Here is a 12,263-nt window from a genome sequence, read left to right on the forward strand (position 1 = left end):
GAGATGAGCTCTTATGAGGTATGACAGGCCAACCTCTTCGGCGTATGCCTCAACGTCTGCACGGTCCATCTGCACCGGAACCTTATGCTCCGCTTGCCCTACGAGTTGTGCTGCCCTTAAGTAACCAAAATATTTGCCGTGTCACAAGAACATATCAAAGAAGGAAACCATAGGGGCTACACTGCCTCTCGTCTACGGCGTGCACCCATTCATCTCACAGATCAGACAGATGTCTTGACTAAATGTCTGCCTGATATGTGTGTGTGTGTGTGCAGTCGTGCAGGTTGTGTTTAAGTGCAACGGGGGAAAGGGTTTTGCTTCCAAAAAGTGCGTTGGTAAACATGCTCATTTCAGCAAGGTTCACAGTCAGAGTAGAAAACAGAGTCTGATTAGCATATATGCAGAGAGGCTTTGCATGCTTGACATCCTCTCATCCCCTCTGCTGGAAATAGCCATGCACACAACGTCCCCTGATTACATTGATATGTAGATTCATGCATCTGCAAAAAAAAAAAATTAGTTATTCATTAATGTATTTGCTTTGAATTCTCGGGTGGGCGCACCTCAGACAGAAGTCTAGGGCAGCCCAAATGCATCGGACTCGAAATGTCACAAATGATCACATACAAATCCGGTTCAAGAAAACAAAATACAGGTTTGACGACCCATAACGATATAACAAGAAATCCTTTGGAACCTTTATAAATATGTAGGTTAAGAAAAATGGCCCAAAAAAAAAAAAATAGCCCCAACAACCCATAAACACAAGTATCGGTCCTTTCATCTGCACAGCAGAATTAGTTTGCTACCTCTAAGTGGGTTATGAGGATTAATCATTGCAGCCTGTGCGAGTTTATAAGCTGTAGTGTTCTGTCATCCTTTCATAAAAGCATCATGGATCACCAGTTTGCGCCTTCAGTTTCCTCTCTCGTGGCCACACTGCAAGCACTCTTTAACTTTAAAAATAGGCTCGCCACAGTCAGTGCCAAGAAATGCTAAACACCAAACGATGTCCCCTTCTCAGATCTCCTCTCCACAAAATAGAAAGGATTGGCATTTAGACAGTCTGCTTTCTACTTGAAAAAATGCACAAAAAAATACTTAATATGCAAAATTATATTCATATTGATTAAACGTATTAACTATTATTGGTAGTGCTAGTTTATGAGCAATCAACACATCATATCATATAGTATATCATATTGTATAACATCACATCATATCTTATAACATATATCATATAGATTGTATAGCATCATATCATATCATATCATAAAAATAATATATCATATCATATCATATGATATTGTATAACATCACACAATATCCTATCATATAGTATTGTATCACATTATATCATATCATATCATATATAGTATTGATTCACATCATATATCATCATATAGTATTGTATCATCATATCACATCATATAATATAGTATTGTGTCATCATTATATCACATCATATCATATAATACTGTATCATCCTATCATATCATATCACATCATATCATATAGTATTGTGTCATCATTATATCACATCATATATAGTATTGTATCATCCTGTCATATCATTTCACATCATATCATATAGTATTGTGTCATCATTATATCACATCATATATAGTATTGTATCATCCTGTCATATCATTTCACATCATATCATATAGTATTGTGTCATCATTATATCACATCATATATAGTATTGTGTCATATCATATCACATCATATCATGTATTACATCATATAATATTGTATCACATCATATTATATATCATATATATATATATGTATATATATATATGATATAGACCTATTTGTGTTTCTTTCATACAAATAACAACATATTATGTACATGTAACACCATGTCAAAAGCCAAGCAAAACGAGTGACATGTAATTTTTTCTTTAAAAAAACTCAATCTATCAAAGGTGAAACAAGTATAAATTGCTGACCTTAACCCAAGACTAATTGCGTTCTGCCTGATTGCATCCAACTAATGAAGAGCTTCCTTCTTCTGTCTTCCACAGTGGAAAATGATGATCTATTGCTTTTGCGGACATAAGACATCAGTTTAGGTTTTCTCAGTGCTGACTGGTTTTCATAGGTAATGATGCTAAATTACACAACTGGGAATAAAGGAGGTTAGCAAGTCATCCATCAATGGCTAGTTTATATGGGATGCCATTAGGGCCATTATTCAAACCCCAATATACTCGTACTTTTCATCCCTGCATTCTATGTCTCCCTGCTTCCTCCTCCCTTATTCGCTTTCTGTTTCTCTCTCTCTCTCTCACTGTATATATGTGTGTGTGTGTGTGTGTGAGAGAGAGAGAGAGAGAGAGAGAGAGAGAGAGAGAGAGAGAGAGAGAGAGAGAGAGAGAGAGAGAGAGAGAGAGAGAGAGAGAGAGAGAGAGAGAGAGACAGTTTGCCATGAGCTACTAAAGGGGACATCTCATTCTTTCATCCATGTGCGACTCATTGTTGTGGTGTCAGCTGGTGCCGTCTCTTTTATCACACTGGAAGCTAATGGAAGCAGCAACTGCAAGAGGTGGGGGAGAAGACACAGGCACACGTACACACACATAGAAACACACACACACACACAGACACACACGCACATGCACACGAGCACAGACACACACTAAGAGGTTGGGGAGATGGGGCAGGCGGGCACGCCAGGCCCCAGGGCCGGAGCTGTTTTGTGGTGATGTTTTTCTAGCCTGCTGTGGCCTCACTATCAGTGTGTGTTTCTGACGCTCAACACACCACAAGGCATGGGTTTCAGACATTTTACTCTCTTTCCTTTCGATGTTTTTTTTTCTTCATATTCCAGCAATCTTTCAAAACTCGTGCTTGGTTCCTCCTCTACCCCTATGGCATGCAGATACGGATCACCACCTCTTGCCACTGAACCAGCAAAAGGTGTCTTTTCCTTTAGGTTTGTCTCCAACCTAGCCTCGCACCCACATCAGGACGTAAACACGGCTTTACTACGCTTCGACAGCTGTTTAAATTCTCCTACGACTTAATCCCCCTTTGTCGGTTTTTTTTTTTTTACACGCACACTTAAATGTGCAAATGTATTCACCAGAAATACTCTATGAACAACAAAAGGATTTATTTCCAAGACAGGAAACAATAGCCAATTAACTTCAGGAGGATCCGGGGTGCAGAATGCATTTCCTTCTTTTTTCTTTTTTTTTCTTTCCTTTTTGTTTTTGATGGGACATTTGTTAGTAACCTAATTTCCTAAACAAAAGCTGCATTGTTGAGAGCACGAGGCCTCTACATCAAACACACACATTCTATCACGCACATGTCAGGCACGTCTTATCTCCATATTTTCTATAATTCTTTATTTTATTTTTTTCAGTCGTTTTGTTTTGTATTACATGACAATCGTGCTTTATCATGTGACACCATTTAGATACATATCAGGTTTATATTATGTTTTACATTAGGCAGTGAGACAGTTAAAAATATACAAAACAATAGTATTTTAACTAGACATAGTTTCTATTTTTAATATAGTCATCAGCATCTTCATTGTCATCGTCATTTTGTATATTTCTGTAAGATAGGTGCTTTACTTTCTGTGATCAAAATATTATTGCAGAAAACAGCAACTTCGTTAGAATTCTTCTTCTTTGTTTTTTGTTTTTTTTCCTTCTTCTTCTTCTTCTCCTCAACATTTAGACAATAACTTCCAATGAATTACAGACATTCACAGTTACATGTTTTACACGGTACAGTTTTACAACAAAGTTCCAGAGAAAACTGTGGTAGAGTAACTTTATACAAAATTCACAGGACATGAACTGTTGTTGTTAGCCGTTTCACATTTTCCCTCGGTTGTTTTCGCCCTTTCCCCCCCCCCCTTCCCACCATGTGAACACGCCCCGTTCGATCAGATGCCTTTCACAGTAGCTGCCATGGAAGCAAACTAGCATTGTCCTAACACGCCGTGACGAAAGTGTGGAAATTAAAGCTTTGTGCTTTTCGCTAGTAAAGCAACGACAACGTAAACTTAAAGGAGCCACAGACCACTTGCCTACCGGCCTGCACCTATACATCTACATATATGTATTGCTGAATACATATTGATCAAAGTATAATTGATCAGTACACATAATGAGCAAAATAAATGACTGGATTTAAACACAGAGTTGCTCCAGGGTTTTTTTTTTTGTGTGTGTGTGGTAGCATACAAAGTAGTATTCTGTAGGTTAGCCCAGTCGTGTAAACAGACTATGGCTTCGTATAGAAATTGGTGGTTAACTGGCTTAAGGCCTTCTCTGTTGTTTATTTTATTTTATTTTTATTTTTTTATTATTATAATTTTGTACTTTTCTTGGTCAGGAGACATTTCAGAAACTTCACTGTTGTTCCCGAGGAAAGCATGCAAGACGTAAACAGGATTGACTGTCAGCATTTAAGGGGTTGTCGATGTCCGTAAATCACTTTTCTAACCCTGTGCTTTTTGTACTTTGTACTTTATATATATATTTTTTTTCCTCTTCGTACCCTGTGCTTTGCCAACCAAACACTAAATGGCATAGTTTTTGCTTTTGTCTGCCTATGATTTTGGTCCTCCGTCACAACACATATAGAGTAGAAAACATCCTAAAAATAATTCTAAAAATGTTTCAATCACATAAAATTTTCTTCTTTTTTTTTTCTTTACTCAAAAAAGGAATGAAAAATAACAGTCTCTCTCTCTCTCTTGCTCTCTCTCACAGAAAATCTTTTGCAACAGGTACTGGATCACTCCAGGGCTTCCTTGACGTTAACTTCTTATTGGCATTGTGCTTACTCAAGAGTTCCCCGTTCGCCACGGAGCCGGCGGTTTACCTCAACAGAGTGCCACGTTTGGGAAAGAGACAACTGTGTGAGGTTCGGTAAACAGCCACGATAAAATTGACCCCTTTCCCCTTGCACTCTCCTGTGATGTCAATTTTGTTCACTACTTCATCTACTATATTCACACTGTATTTACTTGATTCATGAAGATATTCAACAAATTGCTATTCTAGTTTTTATGGTTTTTTTTTGTCTTTTTCTCATAGTATTACACAGTATGTCTACATTTTTTTTAAATTTAGATTTATGGTAGTATTTGTGAACACTAACAGTCATTGATTTTGTATTCAGAATACAAACCAACAATAAGACATTATTGGCTTGGTCTTGCAAACGCAGAAAAAAATGAAAGATGGTTTGAAAATCTCTTTTGATCACATATTGCCCCCGGAGGTAGGTGAATCAATTAAAATCTTGGAAGTCCTTTGTAATGTTCTCTTTTGTCTACACTCTCCATGAGGGTTTCTTTCTCATCTAGACGTTGGCTTCAGCATTGGTCAGGTTAGTGGTCGGACTTATGTTCGGTGGATTGACCGGCTCTGTTGGGCTTGCTGGGTTGGGCGGTGGGCTGATGGGGCTGGTTGTGGTGGTGGGGTTAGCCGGACTGGTGGTTGTGGTGGTGGTGGGACTGGCTGCTGGGTTCACCGGGCTAGTGGCAGTGGCCGGGTTAGCTGGCGGAGCCGGGTTAGCTGGGGTCGTTGGACTAGTTGAGTTGGCGGGAGCCGGATTGGTAGGGCTAGCAGGATTTGCAGGAGCTGGGTTGGCCGGGCTGGCCGGGCTGGCCGGATTGGCAGGACTGGCCAGGTTAGCTGTGTTGGTTTCCACCTGCTGCTCGGGTCCGTTCTCTTGGGGCCGTCTGACTACAGCGGGAGGCTGAAGCATAAACCGAAGTCGCTGGGAGAAAGTGACAAAGACAGTTATGTTACAACAAAATGACGTAAGGATTATGTAAGAAGCCTGCTGAGGCAAATTTGTAGTTTGTGATATTGGGCTATACAAATAAAATTGACTTGACTTAAGAAGGTTTACGCAAGATTGTAGATCAAGACTGGTGCACGGTACATGTAAAAGAGTGATGTCTGTAAACTTCATCCAACAAGCCCAAACGTTTATTCTCACCTCTTTGTAGGTGCCCTTGAGCCCGAGATACATGTAGATCATGTAGCCCGGTATGAGAATCATGGAGGACATTGCCATGAGCCAACCCACTCCCTGGCCCCAGCCTGGAAACACATAGTCTCCCATGGTGAGAGGGACCATTTGTACGGCGCTGAACAGGAACACCCCCTGTGGGAGACACGGGACACACTTTATGCATCCTGACATCGCTGGTTTCAGGCGGCACTGTCTCAGTCTGACATGGCTCAAGGCAGGTAATATTGACTTTATTTATCATTTTCATTTTCAGTGTCATGACCTTGGCTCAACAGCTGTGTTTGCGGTGTACTCACAGCGACAATGAGAGGGGTGAACACCACCCAGCACAGCTTCCACCATATACAAGGCTTGTAGCCAATCATCTCTTGGATGTTGTCGTAGAACTTGTTCACACCTGCGAGACAAATGAATGTATGACCAAAATATTCATATCCATTTTATTTCAATTTGCCGCTGGTCTGCCATGCATGATAATGAGCAAGGTGATGTGTGACACGTAAGTGATCATGTCCTTGAGGCTGAGCAGTGTTTGAACCTACACTATCATCTATGGATTGGGGCGAGGTTAAAATGCCGTATAATCTTCCAATTCACCCACACCTTTGACAGTGTCAATTTGAGAGGGAGGATTCTGTTTTGCGACAAATTTTTTTCCCCTTTGTGTTTGTTTTGGGAGGTGGGGCCTGTATACTCAGTGATGCACGGACGATACGTACCGTAGCACCAGGATATGGAGATGCACTCAAAGAAGACCAAGAAGAGCAGACACATTCCACTGGCAGAGTAGTAGTCAAACAGCTTGAACACATAGATACCACCCTGGTTGCAGAAAAATGGATATCTGTCATACAAAGAGTCTATTTACAGATGCAGCACAACATACTCGTCTCTTGGGAGCATTTGGTGCCAAGAAAAGATGACCAAAACCCAAGGGCGATTCATCTGCATATTTACCCTGGCCATCCCACAGCTATAAATTTTAATTTTAATTTTTAATTTTAATTTTTTTTTAATTTAATTTTTTAATTTAAACAGCACTAACTTGGGGGAGGGGGAGTAATTCCTGTTTCTCTATGCATTACTTACACTTGTCTGAAACTGAGCCTCTAAGGATGCAAATTTCTGAGCAATCAGACAATGAAGTATTATTGTATTGGAGCATATCGCAGTGTAACAAAAGCGTAGGATGGCCCACTGTACCTGTGTGATGTTAGACAGGCCAATCACATAGGACACCAGGCAGACAACTGCAATGAAGAGCTCTCTTCTGCCCCTAAGCACCCTGGGAAACTCATCCACCAATGCAGTGATGAAACCCTCGACAGTGCAGAACTGGGGGGAGGAATCAGAAATGTAGCGTTAAGCCTGAACACTATGCAGTGGTTTTACATTGCTGCCGTTCATGCACATTTATAATAATGATATTGATTTATTGGATGGAGATCAATAGAAAACTGAAATAGAAATAGCAAGCATGCTGATTAAAAGATAAGCATTTAGAATTTTTTTAATTTTTTTTTTGCGAAACATTTCTAGTTGACTTTTGCTTTTTGCATTTTTTTCTTTTCATAATGGTCAGATTTTCACTGCTTATCCTTTAACAAGCAAGCCTCATTTTAATGGTGAGGCTGACTTACAATGACAGATAGCAGAAGATCGCAGTGTGCTCAAAACTATGGAACAAAATAGTCAACATAATCTTCTGAATGACCAAGCGGCCTCGTGATACAGGCCATCTTGGTAATAGGTCTGTTATGCAAAAGCGCCATTACTAAGGCACAGTGCGATTAATGTATTTTACTGTGAGGAGCTAGTTATCGTAGCAGGTGTGTCGCTGCATTAAGCATCACGGTCTGGTTTCAGCAGCCTTATTCTAACCCAAAAATCGCACGCACAAGTGCAGAGACACAGAAATTGAAACCTCTGGGCATATGGAGTAGATGTAGTTGCAAATAAAAGGCCTTGACAGCAGATGTCAAAGCTCAGCTATCCACAAGGAGCAAATTGTAAGCTTATCACGCAGCGAGAGCATGGGGGAGCGGAATGATATGTACCTGCGCTCACAAATTTAGGTCAGAACACAAGTACAGCATCTCCAAGCCCCTTACCTGGCTGTCTATCCCCAGCATGAGCAACATAGAGAAAAACAGAATGGCCCAGAGCGGAGACACAGGCAGCTGGGTTACAGCCTCTGGGTAGGCCAGGAAAGCCAAGCCTGGACCTGAATAGCAAACGGCAAAATCATTTTTCACGTGGTTGGTTCTCATAGAGCTGGAGCATTATTTATTGCAGCTACGCGATTTGAGGTGAAAGAGATTGCAAAATCCGTGTGCAGGAGTCAGAGTCAATGACAAGCGCCCTTTTTTTTGTGTGCGCTGAAGGAACAATTATGGTGGAAGGCATATGCGCTCAGCGGTTACCTGAGGCTGCTACGTCGGCAATGGATTTCTTTGTCACGTGTGCCATGAAGCCAACAATGGAGAAGATGACGAAGCCAGCAAACATGCTGGTGCACGAGTTGATGCAGCACACTATGACAGAGTCTCTGGAGAGAGGAGACATGAATCGGGCCTATTGTCAAAGCTCTTAGTGATCTGTGATGTCCTCTTTTACCAAAACTCCCCTGAAAATGATCTGTGATGAATCCCCCCCCCCCCCAAAAAAAAACACTAAATCATGCTGTCTGATAGAACGTATCACCGCTGGTCGCTTTTATGTTTCCTATACAATACTAGATTTTTTAAAAATTTATTGCCACAGATGTTCTTGCACAATAAATAAAGATTAAAAGTTATATCAACAATAAAACCTTTAGAATTGGATCTCTTTCTAGATTTAATTGTAAGAATCTTGCTTAATATGGCTATGACTGAACCATCCACAACCAGACTGGGAGGGGTGGGGGGGGGCAACTTGTAGTCTATTGTTGTACTGTTAATAAGCTGTTTGTGTGACCCAGTACCATGCTGGTGCTGGAGAAAAGGCTGCAGCTTGGCAATCAGCGTTGGTTTATCCCACATGGATATCCTCTATTACGTAAACCAGTGTGATAAACCCTCTTCCTCTTTTAATTTATTATCGTCATCACAGTGGCAGTTCACTACAAGCTTAATAAAAGTCTGTAATAATACTCCACACTGGTATCACTGTTCTGTCTATGTTCATGACTTAGTAGTTAGGATATGCAGTGATGTATTGAGTCTTGCCACATTATCCCTCCACTTACATTCACATTTTTAATTTTCTCAGTAAGCAGATGCATTTTTTTTATTTTATTGTTTTTGGTCCAAAGAAAAGCACAAAAAAAGGCAATTGCATCTATTCTTACCTGTAAACATTGTTATTGAACGTGTTGTAGCTACCCAGCGCTATAAGGGACCCCAGTCCCAATCCATAAGAGAAAAATATCTGTGTGGCTGCATCCAGCCATACCTGACAAAGGAAGACAACCATTTAGCTGCCTGCAAACAGGAAGTGCTCAGCAAGGCATGCAAGAGTTAAGTATCGATCTGCCAAAGCATAACATGTCATTACCTCCGATTGTTTGAGTTTTTCAAAGTCCGGCGTGATGTAGAACAGGATCCCATCTTTAGCTCCAGGTAGAGTCACCCCACGGATGAAGAGGATAAACAGCATAAAATAGGGGTATGTAGCTGAGAAGTAGACCACCTATAAAAAGTGGGAGACTCATCAGCAGGGAGGCAATGCACACTACCAAAGCATGGTAATGATATGTGTAAATGTTGCATGCAGAATTTTCCAAACCAGAAAGACCTTTTCATACAAGAAATTAAGTTTTTTCCAGATTTACGCTCTTCAGTCACTCGCAAAAAGAAAGAGAAAGCGGATAAAAAGACCAAATATACAGTCAATATGCAGACATTCAGTGCAATCTCAGGTTTACTCAACTCCCCCTTCCTCGATGCTTTCATCACATTTGACTCGTGGTTTGTGGGGGAAATGGGTAGGGGTGGGGGGGTGGTCTATTTCACAACCAAAACCAATTTTATTTGGCATGGTCACGTGACACAGGAGACTTCTGAAATGTGGCACCACCGGGGAGGGAAACAGCTGCAAGTGAAGGGACGAGACTAAACCAGATTGTGGCGTATGGCTGATTGTTGCTCCTCCTATCGTGGATGTGCACACAGCATAGACACTGTGTCAGGAGAAATGGAATTAGGGAAGCTAGTATGAGGCTGAGTGGGATTAGTGCACATCGGCGTTTGATGTCTTTCCTCGTACTCTAAAATCAATTTGAACAACGCTCACCGCAATCTAAATGATAGATGAGGTGACATGAGAACAATTAACATCGCGTAGCTGTCGCACGCCAAACCCTGTTGGGATCGACACGGGGGCGGGAGGCCTCAGAAACCCGAATCTGGCCGAGCGAGTTTCATCTCTTACCTTCCCTGTCCAGCTGACCCCTTTCCAGATACAGAAGTACACAAGGACCCAGGCGATGGCCAGTGTTATAGCCAGTGGCGCTCGGATCTGGCCTGGTTTTTCCAAGCCATCGGTCATTTGATGCATGTTGTGTCTATAAGATCAGAGCAAGCAACAATAGCGCTATTATCCACAGTGGATAGATTGCTGTGCAGCAAAGGGGGCTCGTCTTTTATCCATCTCAAGTGGGCATGCAAGGTACTGTAAAAGATGCGTGCTGTTTTGAGGCAAGAGAGATTCAATAGCTTACTGCCAAAACTCCGCCACCGCGCTGGTGAGGTTGGTGGTATCTAGGATGCTGTAGTTTGTGTAGCATTTCTCCGTGTTCCACGGATTATTACACGAGCTCCATGGCAGATCCTGCAAAACACAAGTACACAGTGTCTTTTTTTCCCCCCTACCCCGCTCCTAGACACATTTTTAAAGGTTGAAAATGAAATTAACAGGCATGTTATGTTAGGACCCTCGGCGAGCTGAGAGAGAAACCTTGACCGTGAAGTAATTTTCCGGCGTGAATCACGAACCATTTGCGGTTACTTACTGTGGTGAAGGAGTTGTACAGGTAGTAAATGGCCCAGGCAATGATTACAATGTAGTAAATGTTAAGCCAGAAGGACAGGACGGCTGCTGCAAGGCCAACACCTATCATACAGAAATGGATTATGGTTTTTTTTTTCTATTCAAGAGACAGCGTTCTCATAAAGCTGCTTGGCTTCTTATGTACACAGATGTTCAATGCAATAGCCACTGCCAAAATACAAAGCACAGTGAACGGATGAGAGACTATATCTCCATCGTTAATTTCAACAAAATGTCGTTTATTACAGACAATTTATCTTGAATAAAACCTGGAGAGAGAGAGAGAAAAAAAACAAAAGAATCAATTGTTCAGAGGCTATTTTCTCCTGGTATACCTTTAAACATAGGCGCCAGTTTCCATACACCAAGCCCTCCAATGGAGGTGTATTGACCAAGGGAGCATTCCAGTAGAAACAAGGGGACCCCAGCAAATATGAGAGTCAAAAAATAGGGAATCAAGAAGGCCCCTGGGTAGACAAACGGAGATTAATGTAAGCATGGTAAACAAAAAATGCACAAGTGCACTACTGCTGCATTATTTTTTTTTTTGCATCACAAACGCAACGCACGAGCCACCGAATTGGGGGGGCTGCAAAATCTCCATGCAGGGCTGACTGATAGACATTATGAGGGGGATAAAATGGGGGGGCCACGCAATTTTTGCATTATAAGTTGTGAAAATTGTTTACCTCCACCGTTCTTTCCACAGAGGTAGGGGAACCTCCACACGTTGCCCAGTCCAATTGCATAACCTACACACGACAGGAGGAAATCAAATCTCCCCCCCCACGTCTCTCTATCGGGGATGTCTTTTTTCTTCTTCTCGGGCTTGACATCCAGCGACTTGGGCTTGTCATTAGTGGCCACTTCGTTCAGTTCTGCCACTTGGCCGTCCGTTTTGGTGCCGTTCGTCGCCATGTCTCTGGTTTTGGCAGAGGTCCTGGCAGTCGGACGGGAGGCTTCAGCACCGGTCCACGTAGACAGCAGCTTCGCGGCTTTTCACCAAACCTTTTGTACCGAATGTCTGGAGGAGGTGCAGCCTGATACACTCTCTCCCTCACACACACACACACACACACACTCACACACGCACACAATCACTCACTCACACACACACACGCACACACTCACACACACACACTGGCGCGTGCAGCTCCTCAGTTGCCGTTAACCTGGAATCGTGAATAGAGCAGTCGGTCGGTTTCTCGGAGCGC

At 41.9% G+C, this 12,263-nt stretch overlaps 1 protein-coding gene across 2 annotated transcripts; it reads right to left on the reverse strand.

Moving 5' to 3' along the window:
• Positions 1–5,337: 5,337 nt before the first annotated feature.
• Positions 5,338–11,967, reverse strand: LOC130107635 (sodium- and chloride-dependent GABA transporter 1-like). Of its 2 annotated transcripts, XM_056274330.1 has the most exons (15): positions 11,739–11,967; positions 11,385–11,516; positions 11,012–11,112; positions 10,721–10,830; positions 10,432–10,564; positions 9,556–9,690; positions 9,350–9,453; positions 8,442–8,566; positions 8,130–8,242; positions 7,222–7,353; positions 6,738–6,840; positions 6,315–6,415; positions 5,983–6,150; positions 5,661–5,757; positions 5,338–5,618 (listed from the first exon to the last, which is right to left on the reverse strand). In XM_056274330.1, exons 1-15 carry the CDS (start codon positions 11,965–11,967, stop codon positions 5,338–5,340), a joined length of 2,064 nt encoding a protein of 687 aa, XP_056130305.1. The 2 variants fall into 2 exon arrangements, with proteins under 2 accessions (XP_056130305.1, XP_056130304.1); XM_056274329.1 differs by having other exon boundaries at positions 5,338–5,757.
• Between the last annotated feature and the right edge of the window lie 296 nt (positions 11,968–12,263).

This window comes from Lampris incognitus, chromosome 2 (genome assembly GCF_029633865.1).
Source record: "Lampris incognitus isolate fLamInc1 chromosome 2, fLamInc1.hap2, whole genome shotgun sequence".
NCBI classification, from domain to species: domain Eukaryota; kingdom Metazoa; phylum Chordata; class Actinopteri; order Lampriformes; family Lampridae; genus Lampris; species Lampris incognitus.